This window comes from Trichoplusia ni, chromosome 3 (assembly GCF_003590095.1).
Source record: "Trichoplusia ni isolate ovarian cell line Hi5 chromosome 3, tn1, whole genome shotgun sequence".
NCBI classification, from domain to species: domain Eukaryota; kingdom Metazoa; phylum Arthropoda; class Insecta; order Lepidoptera; family Noctuidae; genus Trichoplusia; species Trichoplusia ni.
This window is the reverse complement of record NC_039480.1, coordinates 3563815-3587372: the sequence shown is the minus strand read 5'-3', so window position 1 is coordinate 3587372 and position 23558 is coordinate 3563815. Positions and strand designations below refer to the sequence as shown.

The 23558-nt window shown below is 33.3% G+C and overlaps 1 protein-coding gene and 1 long non-coding RNA gene across 2 annotated transcripts in view; one reads left to right on the top strand and one right to left on the bottom strand.

The window, feature by feature from the left end:
• Positions 1 to 9711: 9711 nt before the first annotated feature.
• The window catches only part of LOC113508927, a 17541-nt gene continuing 3694 nt past the window's right edge, over positions 9712 to 23558 (bottom strand). The window contains exons 3-5 of the mRNA XM_026892113.1: positions 20049 to 23154; positions 19219 to 19556; positions 9712 to 11953 (exon numbers count right to left, since the gene is read on the bottom strand). Coding sequence (XP_026747914.1) covers positions 10727 to 11953; positions 19219 to 19556; positions 20049 to 23154 — 4671 coding nt within the window. The 3' untranslated portion in view covers positions 9712 to 10726. The remainder of the gene's footprint in view (positions 11954 to 19218; positions 19557 to 20048; positions 23155 to 23558) is intronic.
• Positions 23070 to 23558, top strand: part of LOC113508928 — a 15238-nt gene continuing 14749 nt past the window's right edge. Inside the window, exon 1 of the long non-coding RNA XR_003402054.1 lies at positions 23070 to 23108. This is a non-coding gene — a long non-coding RNA (uncharacterized LOC113508928). The remainder of the gene's footprint in view (positions 23109 to 23558) is intronic.

Sequence of the window (23558 nt, the reverse complement as noted above, 5' to 3'; positions counted from 1 at the left end):
TATACTCTACATATATAGGGGAAGTATAGAAAATAATAGTATAATAAAATTAAACTAGCTCTTAATTTTGTATAATAATGGAGCAATATTGAATAATGACCTTTATATTTCAATAATTAAACATAATGCAGTTTCAAAATAAACTTTGAAAAGGAAAAACGGGAATTGAATCTTCTTGTTTGGAAATAAATGTTGAATGTTCTTTGTTAAAAGAGCGTGTACTTGTAAATATGTAATTACATTAATACGCGGTGATTTTTAGTCGTCTTACAAAAGCAGCCCCGTTCATGTATCCGACGTAGAATACCCCTAGGCGCGATTTTTTTTTTATCATCAACTAAGAATAATAAGTACGAAGAAAAATTAAACAAGAGAAATCTGAAATATACTCTTAAAAATGATAAAACGCCGCCGCCCGCGCCCCTCACCATTGTTACAAGGCTCGGACCGCGCTCGCAACAGAGCTGTGTTTCTAAAAAACTACGAATTGCATCATAATATTGAATAAAAATTGCATCTTTTTTTTCAAATCTCATAAATACCTATTTTTTTATCATGAACGTGTTCTAGTCATTGGATACATGAACTGGGCTGCTTTTGTAAGACGACTTAAAAATCACGGTATAAATAATATGTCTATTAATTAAACACAACCAAACCACTTTATTGACTTTAATAAAAGTGTTTAAACAACTTTAAACTGTGTTTTAATTCAAGACATTCGATAATTTGACAAGTGCTTATGTCAAACGTCAAAATGTACGTTTTGGCGGTTTTTTTTGACCAACTATATTCTATACGTCAGTTATAGGTGATTCTCTTAAAGTAACCGTAGTGTTTAATTGTATTTCGTTTCATTCACGGGTTAACTTCATGAGAAGAGACCCGGTCCTTTTTAGAGGCGCGAACGGGGACAGGTCCAACGTGCAGAGGCCTTCTTGAAAACTTAAATCTCGGTACAGTTCGAAGAGGCATCTATTAGGGATCATTCAACTCAGGTCTATGGGAGAACAGACTCTATTTATTCTTACTAAACCTATTAATAGCTGTCGTATTGTACGAGCTTAGACACAGAATATCATCTAATTAAACAATTTGCAATATAAGTGCCGTGAGGATAATGACACCCTTAATATTTCTTCCATTTTTCCTGAGAATCACCAGAGCCCCAATTTCGCTATTTACAATAGCATTTTTCAACCACAATTATTGGAAATTCAGTAAAGAGTGAAACATTCACGGTCAAAACAATGAACATTTAATGATTGTATTGACAAAAGTGTAATTTAATCCAATTTCTATTCATTCATCGGCCATTTTAAATAGCAGAATAATAATAGGGCCGAGTCGATTTTTAGGATTCTGTATCTGTAAAGAAAAAACTGATCTTTTACGGGATTGCAAACTTTTGTTTGATATACCTAATTATATTATGATTAAAACACATTATTTTTGAACAAGTCCTTTTCTTAGATTTAATTTAGTTAGGTAGAACATGGTCTAGTTGTTTTATATTTGAATGCTTATGCTGAAAAAGGAAACTCCTTGCTTCGAGTTGAAATACCTACTAGAAAAGCAAATTGTAAACTTACTTAAAATCATGATGGTTTTCAAATTTCAAACTAGAAGCATTAACATATATTTTTGATACAGCGTAAGACAAGCGTTGGTGTGCTTCAACATTCACGAATGCTTGTCCTGAGTCTGGGTGTCTTGTGCATGTGACTTGAATGTTTGTGAAAGCCGCCGCGACACAATTATTAAACTCCTTTTTTCTAGATGACAAAACATCAAATTTGTCACGCTTTAAGTTGAGCAGAAAGGAGTGTCAGCTTTTAACTAAAACCCATCCATGTTCCTTCCTTTGCCCTTCGTGTACCGGGGCCACGGTAACCAATTCGGACAATCCTATTGAGGATTATAGTTTTTTTTTTAGGTTGGCAATAAAACACATTATCGGAATATAAGTATTTATTCCACACTACACTTAGACCTAAACATTCATTACTACATTTTTTTGACTAAAATTTCTTCTTAACGGAGAAAAACGACGATAATTCGTCGGACAACTACTTGTGGTCATCAGCTTAGTTATACAATGATATTATCGTTATATATCGATGAATACTTATTTAAATTGTACTTCCAGATATTTAAAACCAATAGTGAATAGACTGTAAAACGGGGTGAATAGAAAACTGTGTTTTTTAAGGAGGTCGCATACGTTTGCTTACATTTACATGGCAATTCTAAAACACAATTGTTTTATGAAATGCTTGAGAATTTCCATTCGTCGGCCTAGCCCTTTCCCAACTAAGTTGTGATCGGCTACCAGTCTAACCGGATTCAGCTAAGTACCAGTGTTTTACAAGGAGCAACTGCCTATCTGACCTCTTCAACCCAGTTACCTAGGCAACACAATATCCTTTAGTTGGACTGGCTGTCAGACTTTCAAGCTTCTGACTACCCGTAACGACTGTCAAAGATGTATGCATAATAGCCGGGACTCACAATTTAACGTGCCTTCCGAAACACGGAGTAACTCGTTACGACAAAGATGGTCGCCCATCTACGGACCAACCGTGTCAAGCGTAGCTTAACCTGTGATCGATTCACTTATGCAGTTATAGCTTAGCCACGAGCTTTCATACAAGGTTTTCATTTTTTCTTTTTTGATCCACCCCCAAAATATCTCAATTCACTCCGTTTTAACATAAGACTGAAGATAATTTTTAGGGTTTTTATACACTACATAGGACCCTATTTCTCTCTTTGTCTGTCAGTCCGTCTGTCACACAAGCTAACTATTGTTCTAGCACTGGAAGTGTCTTAAAGTATTAATAAAATGCCATTCAATTATGAATAAGAAAATTGTTATTTAAGTTTGGCTTCGCAAAGATTAGCTCCATGTCATCAAAATATTGCATCGTCCCGCAATATACAGCATTTTGCAATAAGACGTTGGTAGTTTGAAAGATAAATAGGAGCCATTAACTAACTTATTCCTTTTTTTTACGCTTAATTGAATTGCATTACATGGCTAATTGACAATTTTTTTTTCTTTTTTTTACGTACATCTAGATATTATTATTTTTTTTGTTTTTTATTAATTTTGAATTAAATTACGTGGCTAATTGACAATATATATGTTTTTATTTTTTTTTACCTTAATTTTTTATTTTTTTTGTTGTTTTTTTATTTTTTTTTAAGAATACCAGTATTCTTTCAAAAAAAATCTAGGTAAGTAAGTAACCTACCTATATTTTTTCCGTTCTTAATTTTTTACAATCTAAGGCTCTTTTTAGAGCCTAGCCTAATAATATTAAAATAGACTTATCATAATACTGAATCATATTGTATAACAATACATTATTTTTGCTTAATAAATAATACTTAATCATAATAAAAATCACAACATAATTTGCAAAACACAACCTCTTTAGAATATTGCATGTTGAGCAAAAAATATATTTTATTTTTAATATAACGTACCATAGACTAAAATAAGATGTATAAAAAAGAGATCCGTTGTTAAAATCTCTGGTATACCTATGCAGGAACGAGATAAATTTAATTTTAATTAAATCAGGATTTTATGTAAGTATAATAATGTCTAAATAAAATACAATGATCACAACGAGAGTTACTCACTAGCTTTCCAAATTTATTTGGACTGAGTAGAATCTAACTTATTTTTTTTCTACGTTTTTTTTTTTGTTATACCGATGACAGTATAGTTTTTTTGTTTTTAACGAAGTCTTGCTACGAGCATACTAAGCAGGTCTGTAGTTTATAACCTACTAATTCAGTCGTCTTTGACTAAATATCAAAATACTGCTTAGTAACTCTGGAAGACACTTATCTCATAACACTTACCTACTACAGACATCAGTTTGTGCCAAAACTATTTGGCACTAATAATATACACAACGATGTTTAAAGCTAAATAAAACTTAAATCTGTTGTCGCCATTTTCATCTTCGTTTTGCCGCGTAAGTAACTGACGAGTACAATTATGATTTTGACATTTAAAATAAAAAGCTAATTTAAATGGCGGCAATAGATTTAAACTTTCCTGATCGTTTTTACGATCGAAGAAGTACAATAGAATAAAAAATATTTGCTGCTAGCCAGCGACATTCGAAAACTACACATATCAAAATACCTGTAGATTTCATAGAAAATATTTAATATTACAACATTTAGAATATCAAACATCAATAATATTTATTTTAAAATACACTGATGACCATCATATATACGTAAACATTCATTTTAATATCTAGATTATATAAGTTAAGAAAAACTACCAATCTCTGAGAACTACCAATAGGTGATCCTATTGGTGGAAAATATGCGTAACGAGCCCTGTGATTGGCTGAAAATTGCCGCGGTTTTAAAACATTTCGGCGCAGATTAAGTATTTGAGATTTACTTTTTTTTTAATTCTAATGCACTCGCATCATGGTTGACGGCGCCATTAACTTACGAACTACAAACTAAATAAATATTTACAAAGGTATATTTTTATAGTAGTTAAAGCAATGTCTTGGAGGTAAAAAAATAAAATTAAATACGTATGTCCGTTAAATGACATGTTTTATCAACATTTTAACCATGTTGATACAATTTTGTACGCCGAGAAATTCCACTTATTCAGATTTTTTTTTATAATATTTTTTTAAATTACTTTGGACTCCCTCGTGCATAAAATTATCACGTAGGGTTCATTTTCCCAAATGTGATAATTTTATCCGCTATTTTGTAAAAAATATGGCTTTGGAGAAAGAGTATTTAAAAAGATAGGCGAAGCTTCGCGAATTTAAGAAAGTTTTAAAAGGGTGTAAAATCCGAAAATATGTGTATAATATTTTATGTTAATATTGTGTAGAATTTTATCAAATGGATAGGATTTGTTTTCTAAAAGAAAAGAGTTAGAAAATGTATAGGAATAGGCACACGAAGCTTCGACTAACTTTTGTTTAAATATTTAGAAATAGAAATATTGTAGAAATTTGTACATTTTTTTTATAAACAGAATAAGATTTTAATAAAAAATAATGATAATATGTACAAGTAAATTAATACTTATCACAGTTTGAAAGTAAAATAAATAAAAACATTCTTATTAAAAGCCGTCGTGAATAATAAAGTGAGACCAACGAGATGAGACAAAAAATATAAACTTCTGTTCTGAGTGACATGTGTTTTTTTTTGGACTTTGGACTTTGGGACTCAAAACCAATGTACCAAATGAAGAAGTTTATTTGTTTAATATGTCTTTGTTTGAGGAGCTCGTGTCGTGGCTAAGCTATAACTGCACAAATTTGTTGAAGAGGTCAGTGATAGGCAGTCGCTCCTTGCGAAAACTCTGGGCTCTGGGCCCCAATTTAAAATAGCAATTGGATCATAATGACAGTGGAAGAATACGGCCTTTATTCCGGTATTTACAATGACCGACGCGATGGATGAATGGAAATAGGATTAAAATGACACAGTGTGTATTCTCCTAAGCATTTTTTTAACACAATAATTGGAAACTCATTGTATTGAACGTGAATGTTCCGCTCCATACGTTCAAATTATTGTTTTGGAAAAATGCTTAGGACAATAAGAAATGGTGTTATTTTAATCCTATTTCCATTATTTCATAGACCATTCTTAATAAGTATAAGGGACCTACTTCTCAGCAGCATCTGGTTAGAGTGGAAGCTGATCCCAACATAGTTGGGAAAAAGGAGTTGGTAACTTAATTTCTAGCGACAGATGTTCGATTAAAGCAATATCAACTGAACTTTATATCGCCAAAAGCTGGTTCAAAATGGCCCCAATTCTGCTATTTAAAATGGCCGATGAATGAATGGAAATTGGATTAAATTGGCTCTTTTCGTATTATTGTAAGCATTTTTCAAGCATAATAATTGGGAATTGACAACGAGGCGGAACACTCACGGTCAATACCATTAATTTAAAATTATTGTGTTGGCAAAATGCTTAAGAGAATAGGAATAGTTTCAAATTTAATCCAATTGCCATTCGGCCACTGTTAATAGCGGATACTGGGCTCTGAACGATTCATCAAATATTTATTAATTTCGTCTATCGCTAGAAATTAAGTCTCTGTTTCGGGAAAAGTCTAGGCTGATGATGTGTTTGTAAACACAGATACACCAACGTTGCCTTCGTTTCATATTTATCGTCTCATCTTGTTGGTCTTACTTTATATTCGATGATAATTGACTGCTTTGTAGAGAGTCTTAACATTTTATGTAGACTATAACTACATAACGAGTTTATACATTTTAAAACCATAAAAATAAATTAAAGCTCCATCTGAACTTTATATCATAAACAGTCTTTTTTGATGGAAATTAAATACTGTACAATTTACAGAGCTTATCGGATACCGCCATTTAAAAAAAACCTAACATGGCCAACTGTCAAAAACTGGCGTTATTATTCGAAATTGTCAAAATACGGACGAGAAAAAATATTACGTCGTTTTTTCCATGGAGACTGCGTTTCTTATAGAAAGTTGTTCTTATCTTTGACTAGAAGCTATCTTACAATTTTCCCGCGCATTTTCGTGCACGCGTCAAACATTTTTGTTTGACAAGCTTATCTGTGCCGGCGTGTGGCGCTAGTAGCGCAATCACAGCTTTAAAAGCTGTCAAAATTGTTCGGTAACATTTAGTTCCAATTTTCGCCACCGGCATACATAAATTTGTCGTTTTCTAATACGATTTTTGCCAAATTCCTAGTCTATCATTCTTTTCCTCTCTACGCACCAATCGTTTTGAATTATCACGTCTCTCATTCATAAGTACCTATTCAAAGGCGTAGATGAATATAAAAAGAATAATCTACTAATTAAGTTTTGCCCGCCTGTAGAAAGGGTTAGTAATGATACTTCTCTAAGTCCGAATGACGTCATTTCCGCTTTATGCAGCAAGTTTCCCGCCTGATTGTAACTTGGGGATAATTATACAAAATATTTACAATTGATTAATAACTCGTCAGGGGCAACACATTAGTATGAAAAAGTTATTGTCATACTGTCAAAATGATCTGTCAAGAAATTTATTAAATTATAACTATTAGACGACGAAGAACTGTCAAGGTAAATGTGACAGTAATATTTATCTACGACTGCCTTTAGACTCCTATAAATACGATTAAAGGTCATTTAGAAATGAAAGATTGCACAAAATATCTTATTGCGCAATGTTATGACCTTTTACTTTCAATTATATTGGCAACATTTATAACCTAAGGTCTGCCACGGCATTCTTTGACAACTTTATCGGTCTAGTCTTAAATTGTTTTTTTCCTAATTCTAGATACTTATAAGTCTACTAGTGAGAACATACAGAATTTAATAAGTATATACCGCTTTTATCTTTAACGACATTTCTAGTTTAATTTATAAACATTCAATGTCTACTTACATAGGCCATTTTTAATTTGAGTCGGTAATTTCAAATGTGACATCTCGATGCCATTTAAAAGAGTTGCAAGTTTTTTTTTAAGAATGCATTAGAAATGTGAAACCATGGAAAGGTGTAATTTTGAAAACAACGAAATCTTATTGATCACTAGTCAAAAATATCTGGTATTATTATTTTTGCGTTTGACATTAGCACTTGTCAAATTACTAACTCAAATTAAAAAACTTACTTATTTTAATTTAGACCAACGGTTTTCCATGAATTTCTTCAAAGACAGTTGTTATAATTATTTAAGTTATCATGTTTAAAAAATGCCTGATTTTGAAACGTAATGTAAATATTTATACAATTAATAGGCCATTAATTATTTACTGGCAAACTGAATAACACTCTTTCGTGCCATATTTAATAATTTAATTTCATTTAACGTTTCCTTTGCTACAAAATTCGTGGAAAAAAGTTGGTCTTGACTATTCATAGACAACGATTGAATATTTTTATCTTCGTCTTGCACAACTTGCCTTTTCGCATAAACTTCTTGATGCCTTTCCCTTAAATGTTTCACCATTTCAGATTTGGAATTAATCCTTGCTTTGCAGACATCACATCTGAATCTTTTGAATGGATTTATTGTCCTTTTCAATTTTTTACGTAGTCTCATCTTTTTTATCTGTAACGCAGAAAAAAATATTGTTTAAATTCTAGAAGAAATACATTTGCAAGAGTAATGGCTGCACGAATAAATGAGTAGTTGCTTCAATCCCCGCGTAATGTGTAAACCAATATATTGTATTGAACTGTCAATTCAAAGTCATGTGCTCAATAAAATTATATTATCAACATGGAAGTGGTTGAATTTTTTGTTATTTATTTTACTTAGCTAGAATTTAGGTAACCCGTTTATGATAAAATTTATCTAAAGCTTTCGACTTTGTTAACTAATTGATTTTCTTAATAAAAAAATCTCTAAATGCCAACTATTAATCTAATATTTTAATAATTATTTTATCGTTAAGTTGAAATTATATAAAAAATAACACTAAATTGCTAGCTGCGTTAAAACAACAGAACCCACTTGGTATCCCTCAAGGCACCTTTTTCGGACCAATCCATTTTTAGATTTTTTTAAGCAATAAATTTCCCAGATATCACAGTCATTATAGCACCGTATTGTGTAGTGTACTACACACTGCAAATAAAAATATATACTCTATGACATTGTTAATTAAATTTTGACAAATTCGCTTTGGCATATTGCTTTGCTTTATAAGTATAATACTAAAATACAAATCGCATTTTTGCAAACTAAGAGTATTTCTTAATAATCTATTTCTTTATTTTTCATTATATACTTTCACCTGTCCCTTTGTCTGTAATCAAATCTTGCAAGTTAAAGACCAATTTCCCGGTTTCCGATTAAGATGAAATTTTGCATGAATTTGATGTCATGATGGTATGAAGATGATCTGATTCTGGAGTTGAAAGATATCTAAGCGCTTCAACAAAAAATTAAGAAACCCCATTGAATTTGGGATTGGTTAAATTTATCTTAAGATTATTATCCCCCAAAACAAGAAAGCATGTTCAAACTACATGTTTTTTAAACTAGTTTTTTATTAGTAAAAGTTTCGGAAAATCTTTAAAATTTTGAAACGAATATGAGTTTCTGGGGGTCTTCAATGAAAGATCATTCCGTGAAACATTTAATTCATAATAACAAAATCTTTTGATCAGTGAGGATTTCAAGAGCTGTGATTATAACCAAACAGTTAAAATTTTCACAGACGTCGTATAATGGGAGATACTTTTTCTTTTTTATTTTGTATCCGACTCACACTTCACCTTATTTTATGTTTTAGCCCTCTAGTAAAAAAAACCGTTATACGCAGTTTGCTTTGCATGATAACCCATAGACACCAATCTAACGGTAAAGTAGAAATCCATCTCTTTTTTCATCTTTGATAAATAAAATTTTGGTGCCGCACTTATATTTTTATCTATCTGGAATCTAATTTGTGTGATGCAATGATGCAATGGTTTACTCACGCGTATTTATCAGGAGTGCCGACAGGTCGTCCGAGTAGCTCGCCCGCCGCGTCAGCTCATGATTAAGGACTCCGGTAGGATCCGAAACTAGTCGGGCACTCCCGATAAATACGCGTGAGTAAACCGTTGCATCATTTAATAATGAATCAGTCTCACGATACTTACTATAAAAATTCTGTAAAAGATTTTACGAATTAGTATAATAATGATTGTGTACCTTTGGGTCTGTCTTGTAGTATTTTAGACAGGGTCCATGAAGTCTTTAATTCACGAAGATGAGCTTCAGTAGCAGCTGGTTGTCATTATCTCGATGATAAACTAAATTCCCTTGAGTTTAGGCCATTTTGTCTTCTTCATGTCACAATTGGTCATATTTTTCGATGATTTTTTTTGGCGCGTATACATGTTTTATCAATCCGAGCTCAATTTTCAATTGATCAATCAACGTCGCATCAGTTGTCGAAAATGTCATTCTCATACATTTGAAGTTTTCTATTCTAATTCGATAAAAATGTTCAGGGCCTCCTGTCATATTCTTCATTACAGCCAGAATAATAATTTTCATTATCTTAAAAGCTAGATAAATAATTTCGTTGTTTGTTTTCAGTAAATAAATCTTTAGGCCGGTTGGGCTTCAAGCCAAAATTGTATGTCTATTCAAGCCAAATCTTTGTGACTATTTTATATACAAAAAATATATTATATAACGTGTAACAGAATAAACGCAAGACTTTTAAAGCTGTCATCATACTCATCATTATGATCAACTTTTACTATGGGACCAATACGGTAAACACAAAAAACAGTATTTCTGGGCCCCGATTCTGCTATTTTACAATGGCCAATGAATGAATGGCAATTGGATTAAATTTGAAATTATTCCTATTCTCTTAAGCATTTTGCCAATAAAATTTTAAGTTAATTGTATTGATCTTGAGTATGTCCTGCACTGAGTTTCCAATAATTGTATAGAAAAATGCATAAGAGAATACGAAAATTGTCATTTTAAGCCAAATTTCATTCATTCATCCGCCGTTGTAAATAGCGGAATTGGGGCCCTGTTCCAATGCACATTTTATCGAGTCTTACTCCCAGATATAAATGGAGCTTTCGATTTTTCGCCATTATAGTATCACTCCAATGATAAAAGTTGTTTAAAATGATGACTACAATGACCCCTTGTGAAGTCTGTTCATTCTAATACACATTATATACTAGAAAAATATATATTTTTAATGGCCAGATCTCGCACAAGCTTTGTTGACGGCATTAATGGAAATGTCGAGAGTCGCCGTGATGAATGAGTCGCAGACTCTCAGATCAGTCCCATTCCAAGTGACGTGATATATTCTACTGTCAAATTCATCTTTAGTGATGTAGTTCATTAAGAAATCCTTTTGATCCTCCTTGTTAAGACTCCAGAAACGATTGCACAAATCCCGTCTAAATTTCTCAGTGATCGCATTGCAATATATGTCTCCACCACATTTCCTGACACAATTCGTCGGCTTTGGAAATTTCTTCTCTTTATTCTCCTCAATTTCTTTAATAATTCTGGTTTGTCTTTGACGCTTATTTTTATATTGTGCCTTTCTTTTTACTTTTCGTTTTGGAGGCTCATTGTTCGACGTTTGATCTTTTACATTCGTTTTAACATCACGCATCGAAGCGTTTTCTACTGCGTTTGAAGGCTGATCATGTCCTCCTACTGCATTTTTAAATTCTGCCTTTCTCTTTAAATTTCGTTTTGAAGGCCTACCGGTCGATGTTATATCTTCAACTTTCGTTGTAAAATCAGGCATGAAATTGTTTTCTACTGCGTGTAAAGGTCGATCATCATATAAATAGTTAACAGCCTCATATTCCTTTCTTTGCGGAAGATTGTTTCCCATAAAAACGTCATATTCAATTTTATCCCTTACATCCTTGACAGATTCCGTTTGATTTGTTTCTGCTGTTAGGTTATTAAGCAACGAGATATTTTGGTCATCTTTGAGGGCATCGTTAAGATATGATGCGAGAACAGAATAGATTTCAGTATGTTCCCCTTGACTGAGGTGCGCTGTTGTGTCCAAGGCAATTGCATTATAAGATTCGATATTATCAAAATTTTCTAGATTTAAGTTAGTAGTCAACGGTGACGTAACAAAATCATCTGTTGCGTTACTTTGAAATGGTTCTATTGTATATGTTTCTACTTCATTGGTATAATTGTCGGTTTCAGTGCCCAGTTCGTAGCCTATATTCTCGTTATTAACAATGTCAACTGGCGCTCTTTCCCCTTTGATAAAGTCATGTATTTCTGCACCATCTGCAGTTTTATTTATCAAAGCATTGTATAGAACATGTATTATAGTTTCAATTAGGCTTTTATTTTCTTTCTTAGCTTTTATTTCTTCACTTATAATTGTAGCAGGCTGTGTGTAATTATGATCGTTTTCAATGAAAGATCGCTGCGCCTGAAATTAAAAGGTAATTATGAATATATAGTATCATAGAATTGTTAAAAAAACTATTTGAAATTAAGTACGGATAATACAATGGAAAAATTTTAACCTCAGATTGGATTGAATGCGCTCAACCAAATGGTTGAGGTCATCAAGCAAAACCCACAGAGCGCGGGTTGGATCCCCGCGTGGGACAAGCATTTGTGTGATCCACGAATGCTTGTCCTAAGTCTGGGTGTCTTGTGCATGTGACTTGAATGTTTATGAAACCCGTGACACAAGGATTTAATGTATAAATGAGGAAGTCTATTTTTTAATATAAAATAGAATAAATAGATTGGTCGATTAAGTTAAATGCATCAGTCGGGTTCAAATTTTTCCGTTGTATCATGACACGTTTTACGGTCACGTGTTTCTATATTTCTAGTCTAGACTAATTTATTAAGTAATTCTATATGTCAGTAGTATTTATTGTAAATGTCACTATGTGGGTTTTCTGTTACACTATGTACTAAATTGGATAATAAGTTTTTCTTGTAATGAAATATAATTAGTCTATCAGATATATTAAAAAATGCATTCGTAAGATAAAGGAAGTAGAAATTTCATGTAAACGTGGCCATAGTGACCAAAATGGCCATTTTATTACGATTTGTTATACATAATGCGTTTCATCTTCGTCTTCATTCATAGATTTTGTCAAATCAAAAGTAGTTCTTTAAATTTTTGTAGAAATTTATCTGACAAACTAATTACTCACTAAATGAGAGATGTGAATTATGTATATAAAACTAAAAAATATGTATCTAATATTATAGACCAAAAGTGAGAACTCACCGGCAACAAAATAGTTGCGCAGTCTCGCAACTGTTTTGTTGCCAGTGGTCGCTGGCTGTAACTTTACTAAATCTAATGTCTTTGTCTTGCGTCTCGAGTCTCGTCTCGCTGTTTGATTCGTATCTCGGTCACAGTTTATAATGTCTTAGTTGTTTTACACGAGCCACTGATTTTCCATCAATTCAGCCTACAGAGTTGCTCAGCATGGCTCAGATCGTATGGATATATGGGCGAGAACTTGGAACGAGACGAAAGTTACGCGAACCAGTTTAGTCCTATATTATCTATAAATTCTATATAATATTATTTTATAATTAACATTGTACAGTTATCTATATTCTATGTCTAGGCTAATATCTAAAATGGCCGCTAAAAAAACTGGTAAGTCTCCTCCGGGCGACGCTCATACAAACGTCGTTGGGTGTAGTGTATACACGGTGATTTTTTAGCCGTCTTACAAAAGCAGCCCAGTTAATGTATCCAATGACTAGAACACGTTCATGATAAAAAAAAATAGGTATTCATGAGATTTGAAAAAAATTTAAATGCAATTTTTATTCAATATTATGATGCAATTCGTAGTTTTTTAGAAACACAGCTCTGTTGCGAGCGCGGTCCGAGCCTTGTTACAATGGTGAGAGGCGCGGGCGGCGGCAATTTTATCATTTTTAAGAGTATATTTCAGATTTCTCTTGTTTAATTTTCTTCGTATTTATTATCTTAGTTGATGATAAAAAAAAAAAATCGCGCCTAGGGGTGTTTTACGTCGGGTACATGAACTGGGTTGCTTTTGTAAGACGACTAAAAAATCACCGTGTATATGTATAATGTTATTCCTCAATCTTTGTACAGTCATCTAAATTCTATATCTAGTCTATGATCAAGAATATGTTGCAAAATAGTCTTCTCTCCAATCTGCGTGTGGTCGCCGCGCGACCAACTCGTAAATTACACACTAATAGAAGTTGGTATCACAGGCATAGAGGACTAAAGACGTTGGATATAGTATAATTATAAATAGATGTTAGTATATATAATAAATGTTAGTATAGATGTATATATTATGTATTTGATACAAGAATGATGTCCATATGTTTTACGCATGAGAATTGGCGATTGCCGTACGATGGGCCCATGATAAAAATAAGTCATTGTCCAATTTCAGGCGTCTAATTTAAAAGGGAAAATAAATATACAATTCGGTATCGACCGGCCTCGTCAAAAGCCCGTTCAGCGATCAAACGTTTGATGAAAACTAAATTCGTTTAAAAGCGCGTGTGTGTTTTAAGCCAGCTGTCACTGGCAACAAGACAACTGTTTTCGCCGACAGCAGATCAACGAAACAGTCCCAATTTCAACCGCGTTCATGAAGGAAGTTCTTCTTGTTTTTCTTGTTTATTACCTCAGAAGTGGTGAAACGATAAATAAAATTACTGATTATTTTTATTTAACATGAAATAGCTGTTATTTGAATATTTTTTTTATTGAACTTTCGTACCATTACATATCGGTATTTCCCGAATGGTATCTGGCCATCTAGATAAGAGCGATCAAATCGGTGTATCGTTCGAAGACAGTTGGGACATTGTCTTGCAACTGTTTAGTTGCCAGTGATCGCTGGTTCCTACTTCGTATTTCTCTAGTCAACAGTGCTGTGATCGTAGCGTCAGGACAACTGCAGACTATAGTTCTATTATCGAGATATTTTCAACCGTCTTCAAAATGAGGTTGACATTCATCTGTTTGTTTTTTTTAGAACTTTGGATTGGGTGTTTTGGTTAAAAGAATTAGAAATTATTTGTCATAACCAAATGCTTGAAAAAAATACGAAAATATATTTTATTATATGTAGGTAATATGAAAGTTTAAATTTTACGCGTTTTAGAGGTGTGTTTTTGAAGTCGGTTTTTTTATTAACTCAAATCTAGTTCTAGAGCTAAAACTAACCTATTTAAAACTAGCTGTTTAAACGTAAAAGTTGGAGCTAATAATGCTTCTTTTTATATTTACAATAAGTTAAAATACCCAGATCATATTTTAAATACATTTTTGTGCATAAAAAATAAATTTTAATTCAAAATTCTTTAGGCTTAACATAAATAATTATTGTCAGCAGCCTATCTTGCCAAGTGACATTTTTAGGATCGTTAACGACAATAAAATTAAATAACTCTTAAATGTATGTAAATGACATTTCGTTCGTATAAGTCACGTGACTTTGACCTGTCATCTTCATAAATTCAAACTTTTTCTATTGACGTTAACTATTGTAAAAGACAATTCACACCCTATTCACGAAGGAATGACAAAATATCTAAACAAATAATTTATCGGCCTTGCCTTTTCCCAACTATGTTGTGGTCGGCTACCAGTCCAACCGGATTCAGCTAAGTACCAGTGTTTTACAAGGAGCGACTGCCTATCTGACCTCCTTAACCCAGTTACCTGGGCAACGGTAACTTGCGTGAGGATGATAAATATTTAAATGATGTAAACAATTGGAGCCAACTGAAGGCCTTGTTATTTGACGCTGCGAAAACAAACGGTCAATTCCGAAAAATACGGATGCGTAAATCATTGCATAATTTAAATATGTGCTATCCTCACGCAATAACTATAATGTTTTTTATAATAAAATGATATTAATTTTACGTTGATTTATAAAAAAAAAACAATCCGTGACACCGCCATCTTGTTTTAGCTTATGATGCATGTTGTTGCTACAGTACTATTTTTAGATACATTCTATTAAAATATTATAATTAACCCTTGAAAGTTTCTTAAATAAATGATTCGTGTTTCGAGTATATTTTATTTGTTTTGTGGACGTTTTTTAATAAAATTAAATCGAAATTTATTTATATCGCTTTAAGACAGTATGGTGTTGTCACAGCTACTGGCTCAATATAAAAAAAATACAAAATATCGAAAATGACGTCTGAAAATCGTTGCTTGTTTACATATTTTTTTATACCATCGCGAATAGTATGCACTATGCAGCAGACGATTGCTTTTTTCGAAGAAGTTTTTAACTCAGTACACAAAAATGGTATTTATAAAATGACTGGGTTCTAAATAGCCGTTTTATTATCATTCTGTTTAAAAAAAAACTCTTGGAGGTACTTACTCACGATTTCGATTTCTTCACATACAGTCGGACGCACTATTCAGAGAAAAAAAAATGATTTTTTATTTTGAATTAATGAACTATTTTCATAATTATGTATCTCCTTTCATTCGCGGGATAACTTCATGTGAAGGGACCCGGTGCTTTTAAAGGCGTGCACGGGGACACAGGTCCAACGTGCAGAGGCCTTGTTGAGAATTTTGATCTAAAATGAGATGTACCAGGGCCCATCCACCCCAGCTCTATACAAGAACAGACATGGACGGCCCGAGTAAGCTACGAAACTATTGTACTTTTTGAAGCTAATTTGGGCTATTCCCTTTTCTTAATAAATACTTACACGTGACACATCAAGTTTCTCATTCTAGTAATATTGGCTTTGCTTAGGCATCTCAGTAACTCATTTACTCGGCTTCCATTTGGACTATTGGTATACAAATGCTGCCTTTCGACACATAGTAATGAAACTAAATTGGCAAGAGGTGTCTCGTTGGCTTAAAATAGGCCCCCATAATACCACGAAAGACAGCAGAAGGCAACATTAGTGACTCCAGTTTCAATATCATGGGTTTCCTCGTAATTACGCAGTTAGACACTTCCACGCCCAAGCTTATAGCTCTAGCGACCCCTCTCTAGCCAGACAGTTAAGGCAAGAGAGAGCTAGAAGTCCCCTTAATATCTTTTATTTTTTTTTCAAGGTTTGAAGAAGCATTGCGTTATTTCCTTGATGAGATGACGATTCGCCACAAAGAGATGATAACGTCAAAATTCTTAGTGAGTATAGGTACCTATTATTTACAAGGGAGTAACCGAAGTCGACTCGTTACTTTTTTTACAAAAAAAAAGATATTCTTTAATAATTCTTTAGAACACCGTGTCAGTTGATGCGCAGAAAGCGCTGCGAAATAGTTTTTTTCGTTTTGATTTTTTTTTTACTATAAAATATAACCTCAAGCAGGATGTAAACTGTCAAATTAAAGACAGTGCCTGACTTATCTAAAAATATCCGAATGTTTATATTAGATATAGAAATCGCAAAAAAACCCCGAAACTGTCATCTTATCCGATCTTCTACATATATGCACAGCAACCGAAAGTAATTAGTATTATATATAATCATAATTGCATCTAAAATATTACATCCGCCGCACAGCACGCCTTAAATGAATTATTAATTGAAACACTAAAATTATTCGATAATTTGCCACTGCAAATGACATATTTAAAAAATAAAACAATAAAAACAGTTTTAAACCCTGCAAAGTGCTAGAAGACAAGAATCTTGTTGCCTTGCAGCATTCTTAAGGTTTTCTAAGACCAATGTGTGTGTGGTTATTTTTTTTTGGGTCTTAGCTTTAAGTTTCATATAATTTATGGAACGTTGTTGCCGCCCTGTGTAAAAGTTCTTAAAAAAAACAATGTACTGTCAATTGACGAAAACAAAATGGCCTCCATGTCTTTTAGCAATTTGCAGGGAATTACGTCCAACGTTATTAGCAAAGCTCGATCATGTTTTAAACACTGCGTTCGAGGTAATAAATATATGGTAAGAAAGCTTATAAATATTATAAGAAAAATATTTCTTTAGACCAACCAGTGGCAATTTGCATGGAGAATTTTTTGGAGTTACATTGCTAAAGGGTAACAACTATTACTAAAGGGTGAAATAAAATGAAATCATTTATTCTGTAAATAGGATATATCATCACTTTTACATGTCTTTTTTGAGAACGCTGGAGTCGACATCTCCTATCTGACTACCCTGAGAAGAAATGTCGAAACAAACTCAAGGGTCGCAGTCTCTTTCTCCGTTCGGTCCGTTAATGGTCCGTCGATCGGTCTCCATGACTATACCGCATGAACCATAACAGATTTTAATAAATTTCCACAGTTGATCTTTTTTAAAAATCGTCATCAAGCAACGACAGTTACTGTCATAAATTTGACGTAAGTAGGTATTTTTTAATTTGTAAAAGATAACTTTAGATTTGCGAATCCACCGAATACAATTTCAATCGCCGTACGGTATTTATAATATGATCGAGTTTGCTAAGCCTTTACCACTTATTCTCAAACCAAAAAGCGAGCAATATTAAAATCTTATATTCAATTAAAACGTCCGAGATATACGCGCCAGTTGCAATACATTGCTGGCTATGTAACATAACTTATAATTATAGAGTTGCGCCGCCCGGCAATGTATAACAACATGCTTAATATTCCTCGTATTGTGCTTATAGCTGTTAGTTTGCAACGCACAGCATCGTTAGCTTTATAAGCCCCGCACGTTGATATTGCGATAGAACTTTGTCACAATAACAGCCGTGTGACGTCACTCACCGTAAAAAGTACAGATAAAAATGTAATTACGTAGTCATTTACATAATTCTTTTAGAATTTTAAATTTGAATGAGCTTTTTGGATTTTCTTAGTAGGTCAATAAGTAAGGGTTAAGGATGTAATTCATAATATTATTATAAATGTGACAGTTCGATTACGCCACCAAGATGGCCGCCAATCGCAATACCATCGTGCGGGGCTTATAGGGTGAAGTCAAATGAGGTTTTACAAGAAACTAATTTTAAAAGACAATGTATTTTGCATCTTCGTGTGAAAGAACTAGCCCTTTTAAGTGAAGTTATATTCTGACAATCGTTGTCGTCGATAATCAAATGTATTAAAAGTCTGGGCCTCGATTCTGCTATTTAACAATGGCCGATGAATGAATGGCAATTGAATTAAATTTGAAATTATTCCTATTCCTATTATCCTAGTGCCCCTGACTGCTATACCGGAGGTCGTGGTCGTCCCACCCAGGATAAATGTTTGTGTGATGAGCTTGATCATTTGTTCTGTGTCTGGGTTATTTATGTATATTTAGTATGTATTTAGAAATATATAAGCATGTTTATCAGTTGTCTAGTACTCATAATACAAGCTTTGTTTAGTTTGAGACTAGATGGCGTTGTGTGAAAATTGTGGAATATAAAAAAAATGACATTTCTTTTTAGTGAGTAACATGATTTGTCATTGTTCGCGCGTTTTCTATGGACGTTTAACGATTGTGGAAATGTCAGAGGCAATGAAGACAATTTAAAATGTCTGCAAGTCGTTGAAGTGCTAATGCCTAAGGCTAATGCTATTGAACTGACAAGCCAAAGTCACGTCACTTGTCGAAACGGAATGTCATTCATATACATTTGAAGTTTTCTATTCGTTTGCGATGCAACATTGGCTAATAAAAGGAGTTTTTATTCATAACTGAAAAAAATACTCATTTGACTTCACCCTTCAAAAAGAAAATATTACTCACCGAAATATGATTGTCGTATTCAGACTTTGAAGAAAAATACATATTACAGCAAACACAAATAAAATGATTACTCATGTAATCATTTTGAAAATTATCTGCGTTGAATTTTGAGCTGCAAGCTGGGCAACTAATGTTGGTATTTTTATGTTTCATCATATGTTGTCTGTACTTCTGAAGTGTCTCGAATCCATTCTGACAAATCTGACATTTGAAATCGTTGTAATAAGTTTTGTTGGCGTCGGTGAATAAATGCTCAATCAGATTAATTTTGCAATCGTCATATGCGGAGAAGTGTGTTTCGCAGATGTTGCAATTTTTGGTTTTCGTTTGGCGATGCGCTGTAACGGAAAAGTTGTATTAATTTTGAAAATAAATTTGGGAATTTTTGGGGACAATAGTATGCGTCAGATAGGCGGTAGGTACATAATACAGATTTAATAATTAGTTTTATTGTTAATTTTAACAGAGTAACTTATGGAGTGTTTTATTTTCGAAACGCCCAACGAGATACATCAATATTAACGTTTCAAAGATGTTGAAGTAAAAACAATTTGATTTTATTTGAGAGACGCTCATTTAAACTTTGCGACTCAAAATAAAGAGACAGAAAAGACTTTGGGAACAATTTAGTCTGTCATCTTATTTCCATTTGGCCTGCCCCTTAGGCTGAGAATTGTATTTTTGAAGGAGCAATTAATATTAGTAATAGCCAATCACCATCTCTCAAAGTTACCCTATTGCATTCGCCGCGTATTATGCCTATCTTGCCGCCACAAATTCAACAATATTTAACAATAGTAGAAGTCTTTCAGCTTCATCAAAATACTTACAATTCGTTTGTCCAATAACATCATTCAGAACTTGAAATTCATTATCAATTCCAAGCGATGCTGCATTCTGGCCAGAAGATTCCCAATATTCGAAGAAATCTTTAAACGCTGACATAGCATTACGAAACATCAGATGACATTTCATATTCTCATTCCGTTCACCATCATATTTAAAGTCAGCTAGATATTTAAACCAATTTGAAACGTGTTCTTCAACGTGCTGTTTAACCGATTCCGAATTTTCACACAGTTGAAGGCATTCGGGACAAGTGAAATATTTGTAAGAATGATCGACGATGTGGTACAAGAATTCTAGCATAGTGCGATGCCTAACATTGCATTTACTGCATTCGTAATTCGGTAGACTTTTTCTACAATCTTTGCATTCAGTGCTGTGAGACTCGTTGCGTAGATTCAGATTAATTTCTGCCATTGAGTCGTCGTAGTATGGAGAAGCTTGACCATCTTCTGTTATTGCTTCAAGAGGCATTTCTTCAAATCCAGTGATGTTATTCTGAACGAATAATTGTTCGAAATTGAGATTGCTGAAATCAATTCCATCATTTTCTTCTATATTTCGTATATTTTCTGTCTTGTTGTCTCCTTCTTCTGTTGTTTCGGTTTGAATTTGTGTGTACAAATCCTCTTCTTCCATTTCTGTGACCATTGGTTTGAATAGATTGTAAATGTCATCGTCATTTTCTACAACTATTTCTTGGATTAGCTTTTCGTCCTCCAATCCTAGATCAAATTCTTCTTTTACTGGATGAGTTTCCACATCTATGTAATGATCTCCAAAATCAAGTTTTATGATATCATCAACAAAATGTTCCGGTTCTTCATAGAAACTTTTCTCTTGTATTGCTATTTCATCTATTCCGTCGTATACTGACGCGTTAGAATCGATTTCTCTCTCTACCTTACGATCGAATAGCATACTTTCAGAAAATGGTGCATCTAAACCTTCTAATTTTATTTCCGCAGCTTTTGCAGTTAGTTCGTCCTTAACTCTTGTTGTTTCATCATCGTCTATTTCAGCTTTTACTGTGTCCGAAATCTGTTCATTCATGCCAATTTCAATTTCGTAAGATTCTTTGATTGTTGGGTTAATGACATGGACAATACTGGTTTCAAAATTCGTGTCCTCAAAAACAAGTGTCCGTAGTTCATTTACGTCTATTTCAATTCCTAAATCCTCATCAGGTTTAATTGGTATGTTTATATCGGTCGGAATGTCTGTATGTTCATAGATAGTACTCGGTTTTTCAAAGATCTCAACTTCATCTTCTGTAGCCGGTGTTTCAGGTTCATCCGTATAAATTTCAATCTCGTTAATTGCTTCTGGTGGTTCATTTATATCTATTTGAATATCCGTAGCCTGATTAACTGGAGGTAATAGTTTATTTGTGTCAATAAAAGCCTCTGGAGTTTCATGGATTTCAATTTCATTCTCAAATTCGTCATTAATGTCTGTTGACGATTCATAAACGTCTGTTATATTATCCGCGGTTTCAATAACTGTTGTTCGTGATTCATCTTCTGACTCGTCTTCTGTAACTTCAGAAGCGGGTGTCCGTATATCATTTACGTCAAACACCAACTCGTAAATATCATATTCTTTTGCCAGACTCTTTATATCAATATGAGTACTAATCTCAACAACCGGTGTTGCTGGTTCAATTATATCAGTTTCAACTTCAATTGTCTCATAAATAGCTACAGGTATTTTATCTATATTAATTTCAGTCTGAGTAGACTCAAAATCTTTTCTTTCTGGTTCAGTTGTGCCAGTTTCAGTATCCATTGTTTGAATAACAGCAGTTGCTGGTTTATTTAAATCAATTTCAGGTTCTATATTAGGTTTATTAACCGCAATTTGGGAATTTTCAAGTGATATTGGTGGTTCAATAATACATGTTTCTATCTTTGTGGTTCCAATATCTGGTATTAATGGTTCAACATATTCAGCTCCAATCCCCATATTATTATTACCATCCACAATTTGAATATTTTGAACTGGTAATGGTGGTTCATTATTATGAGTTTCCGTCTTTGTGGTTCCAATATTTGGTGTTGGTGGTTTAACAACGTCAGCTCCGATCTTCATATCATCATCACCATCCACCACTTGAGTATTTTCAAGATTTAATGGTGATTTATTAATGCAGGCGTCAGTCTTTGCTGTTGTATTTGATGTTGGTTGTTTAGAAACCTCAGCTCCAATCCCCATATTATCACTATCCTCAATTTGAGAACTTTCAACTTTCTTTAGCGATTCATTAATGCCGGTGTCAGTCTGTGTTGTTCCAATATTTGGTGTTGAGGGTTCTACATAGTGAGCTCCAATCCCCATAACATTATCACCATCCCCTTTTTGAGTACTTTCAATTTTCATTACCGATTCATTAAAGCCGATGTCAGTCTGTGTTGTTCCAATATTTGGTGTTGAGGGTTCAACAACGTCAACTCCAATCCCCATATTTTCATCATCATTTACAACTTTAGTATTCTCAAGTTTAATAGGCGATTCATCAACGCAGGTGTCAGTCTTTCTTGTTCCTATATTTGGTGTTGAGGGTTCAACATAGTCAGCTCCATTCTCCATAATAACATCACTATCCTTTTCTTCATTGAGGAACTCTTCATCTAGCGCCTCGAATTCCGTATACTCTGTATCAGATTTTGAATCGTCGTCCTCTGTGATTACTGTTGGCTCTATTTTATCTTCTCGCGCTTGATTGTTACTATCATCACTACTTGCATCATTTTTAGCGACTATAGCTTGCCAGCCGGATTCATCCCTACTCTCAGCACTACTTATATTTTCATCTGTATTTTGAGTTTCATCTGGTTCAGTGATATTTATAGTTTTAATTCTTGCATTGGTTTTACGAGGTCTATTATAAGTTACGATTGCAGTTTTATTATTTCTTATTGCACTTACAATTCTTTTTCTATTATTATTTTTAATTTTAGTTTTATTATTATTTTTAATTTTAGTTGTATTATTATTTTCTTCAGAAACCGATGCCATGGGTATTTCCTCTGGAGTTTGGTCAGGTAAATAGGTTTGGTAGATATCAAAACACGATTTAGGTATGATGATCTGAAATATTAAAAAAAAATACAATCAAATACAGGAGTACAGGGCCAGAAAAAGAAAGGAAGGTTTGGAAGAGAATGAGGAAAGGCCTTTGCCCAGTGGGATCTGAAGCAAGCGTGTAAAAAGTTTGTAATATTTTTAAGATTTTAGTCAGGCAGACGTATCCAAGAGCGGCAATGAGTAAAATCTAACTCTGTCTTTGTTATTATGAAGTGGGAATTAGAGACAAGGAGACACCTAAGAACGTCAGTTAGATAAGTGGCATTCTTCAATTTGTCTTCGTGCAGCAAACAGATAAAAACTTCGGTATAGAATTTAGTTTCGATATTTTTTGTTAATTAGAAATGCGATTGTTTTTTTTAACTAAATGCGGACAACATCACATACATTGTTCTGAACCCAAAGTA